Source organism: Chiloscyllium plagiosum, chromosome 48 (assembly GCF_004010195.1).
Source record: "Chiloscyllium plagiosum isolate BGI_BamShark_2017 chromosome 48, ASM401019v2, whole genome shotgun sequence".
NCBI lineage: Eukaryota > Metazoa > Chordata > Chondrichthyes > Orectolobiformes > Hemiscylliidae > Chiloscyllium > Chiloscyllium plagiosum.
Genome location: NC_057757.1, coordinates 1,426,622 through 1,435,678, shown reverse-complemented (window position 1 = coordinate 1,435,678; position 9,057 = coordinate 1,426,622). Strand labels below are relative to the sequence as shown.

Genomic DNA, 9,057 nt, shown 5'->3' with positions numbered 1-9,057 from the left:
GAGAATTGGATCTAACTGTGTTATTGCTTCAGAAGCTGTTGAACCATTGATTGTATCCTTGGCTAAACTTCATCTCCAAAATACCATCAAGAAGAGACAGTATCAATTCCACATATTTCTCCCTTGTTTTCTAAGTAATCTTGATGTTCATAAATTGGCTCCCATCACTTGCTTTGTTAAACATTGGCTATACTTCAGAAACTCGTCCCACTGGACATTTAATTGTTTACAATAAATTTGTCATGCACTGAATTAAAATTAGTGCAAGGCAAATTGCAGGTGAAGTGGTCGTGTACCAGTCTCTCAGAGACAAATTACAATTGGATATGTTCTAACGATAAGTCACAATGTCTGTCATTCACCTCCTGATGTTGACGGATCAGTCGGTGTCAGGGTAGGATTCGAGCCGATGGTTGTCACTGTTGTGTCCACTGATGTAGACTCCATTGTCTCAGTTGTCTTTGTTTCTGTTTAAGATAAATTTCATGGTATAAGATTTGATACTGAATGCAGTTTTTTCAATCATTTCATCCTGTTCCCACATCAGAATGACATTCTGTTCAATGCTACGGTTTGATGTCAATTTCCATTTGTTACAAACGGAAAGGAAGTTGTGCATCTCTTACACTCCTCTGACCTAGACCGGGTCTAACATTCTTTCATACTTTCCACTGGATAAACACTGGAAAGATAATTCCACTGGAGTGAGGTCAAGAAGAATAGCACGTTCTCGATAAATTCAGGACAACAACAAGGTAAAATGTATTTTAGTCTGAAAATGATGAGTCTTTAGTGCGCACAATGCAACTCAGTGCAGAAGGCTCAGTCACTGAGTGTGTTCAAGAATATGATCAAAATATTTCTATATGTTAATCACATCAATTGCTGCAGCAAGTGTCCAGGGAACGAGCATTGAAAACAGGTAAGGCACAATTTTAATTCTGTTGGAAGAGGCTAAATGGGCTGAAGGCCTTATCCTCTTACTGTCACTTCTGCTCTTACAGTCATGTCGCAATCCTGACTGCTTTACACTAAAACACACATCTCCAGTACACTTGGTCTGGAAGTAAAATGGTATCTGTCTCAATGTTCAGGAAAGCCTCATTGGCAAGCTTATTACACTGGGACTCTCCCTGTGCTGTAAGGTGAGCGCACAAAACTCAGTCAGAAGCTCATGAACCCAACCCCAGAGTTACTGTCAGCAGGTCCAGGCTGAAGGGGCCCAGTGCAGAGGGAGTGCTGCAATATCGACTCTCCAAAGTGATAATACTTTGTGATTGCATCCATGGTCTCTTGTGGGAGGATTGAATCTAACTGTGTTATTGGCCCAAAAGCAATTGAACCGTTGATAGTGTCCTGGGCTGATATTCATCCCCTAAACATCATCAAGAAAAAAGTGTATCTATTCTCTCTCATTCTTCCTTGTTTTCCAAGAAAACATGATGTTCATAAATTGGCTCCCATCGCTTGCTCTGTTTAACACTGGCGATACCTCAGAAACTCCTCCCTCTGGAAGTTTAATTGTTTACATTAAATCAGTTATGCTCACTATTGAAAGTAGGGCAAGACAAATTGCAGGTGAAGTGATCGTTAACCAATCTCTCAGAGAACAATTACAGTTGGATATGTTCTAACTATAGGTCACAACGTCTGCAATCTACTTTCTGATGTTGACATATCAGAAGATGTCAGGGAGGATTGCATCTAACTATGTTATTGTCCTAAAAGCAGTTGAACCATTGATTGTATCCTGTGCTATGCTACTTCATCAATAAGAGAGAGTATCCATTCTAGCTAAAAATTGGATATACGTTCGATATGTTCTAACGAAAGGTCGCAATGTCTGCCATTCACCTCCCGATATTGACGGATCCGTGGATGTCAGGGTAGGATTTGAGCCGATAGTTGTCACTGTTGTGTCCACTGATGTAGACACCATTGTCTCAGTTGTCTTTGTTTCTGTTTAAGATAAATTTCATGGTGTCAGGTTTTATACTGAATACATTTTTTCATTCATTTCATCCTGTTTCCACATCAGAATGACATTCTGTTCAATGCTATGGTTTGATGTCAATTTCCATTTGTTACAAACGGAAAGGGAATTGAACATCTCTTACACTCCTCCAGACGGAAACCCCAGACCCAGACTGAGCTTGCACAAATCCAGGCTGCACAGTAGGTTGGCTAAGGGAGGACAACATTGCCACGTCATCTTTCAGAAAAGCCCAATTCGTACATTCTGACAGATATACTTTCCACTCGATCAACACTGGAAAGATAATTCCACTGGAGTGAAGGACAAGGGACCATTCTGTACAAATTCACGGCAAAGAGGTGGAGAAATGTTTTTTTGGTATGAAAACGAAGAGTCTTCAGTGCGCACAATGCAACTGAGTGCAGAAGGCTCAGTAACTGAGTGTGTTCAAGAATTTGATCAAAATATTTCTATATGTTAATAACATCAAGTGTTGCAGCAAGAGTCCAGGGAACTAGCCTTGAAAAAAAGGGAAGGCACAATTTCATTTTTGATACAACAGGCTAGATGAGCTGAATGGCCTCATCCTCCTGCTGTCACTTATGCCCTTACGTTCTGGAGCAATCCGAACTACTTCACACTAAAACACAGGTGTCCGGTGCACTTTGTCTCAGAATAAAATGGTAACTGTCACCCTGTTCAGGACAGGCACTTTAGCAGCTTATTATATTGGGACTCTCTCTGTGCTCCATGGTGAGCGCAAAAATCTCAGGCAGAAACTCATCAAATCAACCCCAGAGTTACTTCCAGCAGATCCAGGTTAGAGGACAGCAATGCAGAGGTAGTGCTACAATATTGACTCTCCAAAGTGACATTACTTTGTGATTGCTTCCCTGGTCTCTTGTGGGAGGATTGGATGTAAATGTGTTATTGCTCTTAAAGCAGTGGAGCATTGATAGTATTCCGGGCTGATCTTCATTCCCCTAAACATCATCAAGCACAGAGAGTATCCACTCTAGCTATTGCCTCCTTGGTTTCAAAGTTATCTTGATGTTCATAAATTAGCTTCCATCGCTCGCTCTATTAAACATTGGCTTTTCTTTAGAAATTCATATCTCTGGAAGTTTAATTTTTTACAGTAAATCAGTTATGCTCTCTATTAAAAGTAGGGCAAGACAAATTTCAGGTGAAGGGATCGTGTACAGTTGTACAGAATAATTAAAGTTGGATATGTTCTCATGATAGGTCACAATGTCTGCCACTTACCTCCTGATGTTGATTGATCAGTGGATGTCAGGGTAGGTTTTGAGCTGATGGTTCCCACTGTTGTGTCCACTGAAGTAGACTCCATTGTCGAGTCCTCAGTTGTTGTCTTTGTTTCTGTTTAAGATAATTTTCATGGTGTCAGATTTTATACTGTAACAAATGGAAAGGGACTTGTGCATCTTTTACACTCCTTCAGACAGAAACCCCAAACTCATACTGAGTTTGCATTAATCCAGGCTGCACTTTCTCTGGAAGTAAAATGGTATCTGTCTCACTGTTCAGGACAGGCACATTGGCAGCTTATTTCAATGGAACTATCTCTGTGCTGTGGGGTGAGCGTATAAAACTCAGTCAGAAGCTCATTAACTCAACCCCAGAGTTACTGCCAGCAGATCCAGGCTGGAGTTAAACATTGGCTATACTTCAGAAACTCGTCCCACTGGACATTTAATTGTTTACAATAAATTTGTCATGCACTGAATTAAAATTAGTGCAAGCCAAATTGCAGGTGAAGAGGTCGTGTACCAGTCTCTCAGAGACAAATTACTATTGGATATGTTCTAACGATAAGTCACAATGTCTATCATTTACCTCCTGATGTTGACGGATCAGTGGGTGTCAGGGTAGGATTTGAGCCGATGGTTGTCACTGTTGTGTCCACTGATGTAGACTCTATTGTCTCAGTTGTCTTTGTTTCTGTTTAAGATAAATTTCATGGTGTAAGGCTTGATACTGAATGCAGTTTTTTCAATCATTTCATCCTGTTTCCACATCAGAATGACATTCTGTTCAATGCTACGGTTTGATGTCAATTTCACTTCACACTAAAACACACGTGTCCGGTGCACTTTGTCTGGGAATAAAATGGTAACTGTCACCCTGTTCAGGACAGGCACTTCAGTAGCTTATTATATTGGGACTCTCTCTGTGCTCCATGGTGAGCGCAAAATTCTCAGGCAGAAACTCATCAAATCAACCCCAGAGTTACTTCCAGCAGATCCAGGCTGGAGGACAGCAATGCAGAGGGAGTACTACAATATTGACTCTCCAAAATGACATTACTGTGTGATTGCTTCCGTAGTCTCTTGTGGGAGGATTGGATGTAAATGTGTTATTGCTCTTAAAGCAGTGGAGCATTGATAGTATTCTGGGCTGATCTTCATTCCCCGAAACATCATCAAGCACAGAGAGTATCCACTCGAGCTATTGCCACCTTGGTTTCAAAGTTATCTTGATGTTCATAAATTAGCTCCCATAGCTCGCTCAATTAAACATTGGCTTTTCTTTAGAAATTCATATCTCTGGAAGTTTAATTTTTTACAGTAAATCAGTTATGCTCTCTATTAAATGTAGGGCAAGACAAATTGCAGGTGAAGTGATCGTGTACAGTTGTACAGAATAATTAAAGTTGGATATGTTCTCATGATAGGTCACAATGCCTGTCATTTACCTCCTGATGTTGACGGATCAGTGGGTGTCAGGGTAGGATTTGAGCCGATGGTTGTCACTGTTGTGTCCACTGATGTAGACTCCATTGTCTCAGTTGTCTTAGTTTCTGTTTAAGATAAGTTTCATGGTGTAAGGTTTGATACTGAATGCAGTTTTTTCAATCATTTCATCCTGTTTCCACATCGGAATGACATTCTGTTCAATGCTACGGTTTGATGTCAATTTCCATTTGTTACAAACGGAAAGGAAGTTGTGCATCTCTTACACTCCTCTGACCTAGACCGGGTCTAACATTCTTTCATACTTTCCACTGGATCAACACTGGCAAGATAATTCCATTGGAGTGAGGTCGAGGAGAACAGCACGTTCTCGATAAATTCAGGATAACATCAAGGAGAAATGAATTTTAGTCTGAAAATGATGAGTCTTTAGTGCGCACAATGCAACTGAGTGCAGAAGGCTCAGTCACTGAGTGTGTTCAAGAATATGATCAAAATTTTCTATATGTTAATTGCATCAATTGCTGCAGCAAGTGTCCAGGGATACGAGCATTGAAAACAGGTACGGCACAATTTTAATTCTGTTGGAAGAGGCTAAATGGGCTGAAGGCCTCATCCTCTTACTGTCACTTATGCTCTTACGGTCATGTAGCAATCCTGACTGCTTTACACTAAAACACACATCTCCAGTACGCTTGGTCTGGAAGTAAAATGGTATCTGTCACAATGTTCTGGAAAGGCTCATTGGCAAGCTTATGACACTGGGACTCTCTCTGTGCTGTGAGGTGAGCGCACAAAACTCAGTCAGGAGCTCATGAACCCAACCCCAGGGTTACTGCCAGCAGGTCCAGGCTGAAGGGGCCCAGTGCAGAGGGAGTGCTGCAATATCGACTCTCCAAAGTGATATTACTTTGTGATTGCATCCATGGTCTCTTGTGGGAGGATTGAATCTAACTGTGTTATTGGCCCAAAAGCAATTGATCCGTTGATAGTGTCCTGGGCTGATATTCATCCCCTAAACATCATCAAGAAGAAAGTGTATCTACTCTCTCTCATTCTTCCTTGTTTTCCAAGAAAACATGATGTTCATAAATTGGCTCCCATCGCTTGCTCTGTTTAAGACTGGCGATACCTCAGAAACTCCTCCCTCTGGAAGTTTCATTGTTTCCATTAAATCAGTTATGCTCTCTATTAAAAGTAGGGCAAGACAAATTGCAGGTGAAGTGATCGTGTACAGTTGTACAGAATAATTAAAGTTGGATATTTTGTCATGATAGGTCACAACGTCTGTCACTTACCTCCTGATGTTGATAGATCAGTGGATGTCAGGGTAGGTTTTGAGCTGATGGTTCCCACTGTTGTGTCCACTGAAGTAGACTCCATTGTCGAGTCCTCAGTTGTTGTCTTTGTTTCTGTTTAAGATAATTTTCATGGTGTCAGATTTTATACTGTTACAAATGGAAAGGGACTTGTGCATCTTTTACACTCCTTCAGACAGAAACCCCAAACCCAGACTGAGTTTGCATTAATCCAGGCTGCACTCTCTCTGGAAGTAAAATGGTATCTGTCTCACTGTTCAGGACATGCACATTGGCAGATGATTACATTGGGACGATCTCTGTGCTGTGGGGTGAGCGCATAAAACTCAGTCAGAAGCTCATTAACTCAACACCAGAGTTACTGCCAGCTGATCCAGGCTGGAGGTCAGCACGACAGAGGGAGTGCTGCAATATCGACACTCCAAAGTGACATTACTTTGTGATTGCTTCCATCGTCACTTGTTGGAGAATTGGATCTAACTGTGTTCTTGCTTCAGAAGCTGTTGAATCATTGATTGTATCCTTGGCTAATCTTCATCTCCAAAATACCATCAAGAAGAGACAGTATCAATTCCACATATGTCTTCCTTGTTTTCTAACTAATCTTGATGTTCATAAATTGGCTCCCATCACTTGCTATGTTAAACATTGGCTATACATCAGAAACTCGTCCCACTGGACATTTAATTGTTTACAATAAATTTGTCATGGACTGAATTAAAACTGGTGCAAGGCAAATTGCAGGTGAAGTGGTCGTTTACCAGTCTCTCAGAGACAAATTACAATTGGATATGTTCTAACGATAAGTCACAATGTCTGTCATTTACCTCCTGATGTTGACGGATCAGTGGGTGTCAGGGTAGGATTTGAGCCGATGGTTGTCACTGTTGTGTCCACTGATGTAGACTCCATTGTCTCAGTTGTCTTAGTTTCTGTTTAAGATAAATTTCATGGTGTAAGATTTGATACTGAATGCAGTTTTTTCAATCATTTCATCCTGTTTTCACATCAGAATGACATTCTGTTCAATGCTCCGGTTTGATGTCAATTTCCATTTGTTACAATCGGAAAGGAAGTTGTGCATCTCTTACACTCCTCTGACCTAGACCGGGTCTAACATTCTTTCATACTTTCCACTGGATCAACACTGGAAAGATAATTCCACTGGAGTGAGGTCGGGGAGAACAGCACGTTCTCGATAAATTCAGGACAACAACAAGGAGAAATGTATTTTAGTCTGAAAATAATGAGTCTTTAGTGCGCACAATGCAACTGAGTGCAGAAGGCTCAGTAACTGAGTGTGTTCAAGAATTTGATCAAAATATTTCTATATGTTAATCGCATCAAGTGTTGCAGCAAGAGTCCAGGGAACTAGCCTTGAAGAAAAGGGAAGGCACAATTTCATTTTTGATACAACAGGCTAGATGAGCTGAATGGCCTCATCCTCCTGCTGTCACTTATGCCCTTACGTTCTGGAGCAATCCGAACTACTTCACACTAAAACACAGGTGTCCGGTGCACTTTGTCTGGGAATAAAATGGTAACTGTCACCCTATTCAGGACAGGCACTTTATCAGCTTATTATATTGGGACTCTCTCTGTGCTCCATGGTGAGCGCAAAAACCTCAGGCAGAAACTCATCAAATCAACCCCCGAGTTGCTTCCAGCAGATCCAGGCTGGAGGACAGCAATGCAGAGGTAGTGCTACAATATTGACTCTCCAAAGTGACATTACTTTGTGATTGCTTCCGTAGTCTCTTGTGGGAGGATTTGATCTAAATGTGTTATTGCTCTTAAAGCAGTGGAGCATTGATAGTATTCTGGGCTGATCTTCATTCCCCTAAACATCAAGAAGCACAGAGAGTATCCACTCTAGCTATTGCCTCCTTGGTTTCGAAGTTATCTTGATGTTCATAAATTAGCTCCCATCGCTCGCTCTATTAAACATTGGCTTTTCTTTAGAAATTCATATCTATGGAAGTTTAATTTTTTACAGTAAATCAGTTATGCTCTCTATTAAAAGTAGGGCAAGACAAATTGCAGGTGAAGTGATCGTGTACAGTTGTACAGTATAATTAAAGTTGGATATGTTCTCATGATAGGTCACAATGTCTGCCACTTACCTGCTGATGTTGATACATCAGTGGATGTCAGGGTAGGTTTTGAGCTGATGGTTCCCACTGTTGTGTCCACTGAAGTAGACTCCATTGTCGAGTCCTCAGTTGTTGTCTTTGTTTCTGTTTATGATAATTTTCATGATGTCAGATTTTATACTGTTACAAATGGAAAGGAACTTGTGCATCTTTTACACTCCTTCAGACAGAAACCCCAAACCCAGACTGAATTTGCATTAATCCAGGCTGCACTTTCTCTGGAAGTAAAATGGTATCTGTCTCACTATTCAGGACAGGCACATTGGCAGCTTATTACAATGGAACTATCTTTGTGCTGTGGGGTGAGCGCATAAAACTCAGTCCGAAGCTCATTAACTCAACACCAGAGTTACTGCCAGCTGATCCAGGCTGGAGGTCAGCACTGCAGAGGGAGTGCTGAAATATCGACACTCCAAAGTGACATTACTTTGTGATTGCTTCCATAGTCACTTGTTGGAGAATTGGATCCAACTGTGTTCTTGCTTTAGAAGCTGTTGAACCATTGATTGTATCCTTGGCTAATTTTCATCTCCAAAATACCACCAAGAAGAGACAGTATCAATTCCACATATTTCTTCCTTGTTTTCTAAGTAATCTTGATGTTCATAAATTGGCTCCCATCACTTGCTATGTTAAACATTGGCTATACTTCAGAAACTCGTCCCACTGGACATTTAATTGTTTACAATAAATTTGTCATGCACTGAATTAAAATTAGTGCAAGGCAAATTGCAGGTGAAGTGGTCGTGTACCAGTCTCTCAGAGACAAATTACAATTGGATATGTTCTAACGATAAGTCACAATGTCTGTCATTTACCTCCTGATGTTGACGGATCAGTGGGTGTCAGGGTAGGATTTGAGCCGATGGTTGTCACTGTTGTGTCCACTGATGTAG

At 41.0% G+C, this 9,057-nt stretch overlaps 1 protein-coding gene across 36 annotated transcripts in view; it reads right to left on the bottom strand.

Moving 5' to 3' along the window:
* The window catches only part of LOC122544297 (mucin-3A-like), a 141,580-nt gene that overhangs the window by 40,151 nt on the left and 92,372 nt on the right, over positions 1-9,057 (bottom strand). For 17 of the 36 annotated variants that reach the window (XM_043683397.1, XM_043683389.1, XM_043683388.1 and 14 more), the window contains 9 exons: positions 8,980-9,053; positions 8,132-8,245; positions 6,836-6,940; positions 5,988-6,101; positions 4,692-4,796; positions 3,833-3,937; positions 3,242-3,355; positions 1,855-1,959; positions 363-467 (listed from right to left, as the gene is read on the bottom strand). In XM_043683397.1, coding sequence (XP_043539332.1) covers positions 363-467; positions 1,855-1,959; positions 3,242-3,355; positions 3,833-3,937; positions 4,692-4,796; positions 5,988-6,101; positions 6,836-6,940; positions 8,132-8,245; positions 8,980-9,053 — 941 coding nt within the window. The remainder of the gene's footprint in view (positions 1-362; positions 468-1,854; positions 1,960-3,241; positions 3,356-3,832; positions 3,938-4,691; positions 4,797-5,987; positions 6,102-6,835; positions 6,941-8,131; positions 8,246-8,979; positions 9,054-9,057) is intronic. The other 19 variants (XM_043683405.1, XM_043683409.1, XM_043683411.1 and 16 more) reach the window with 16 other exon arrangements.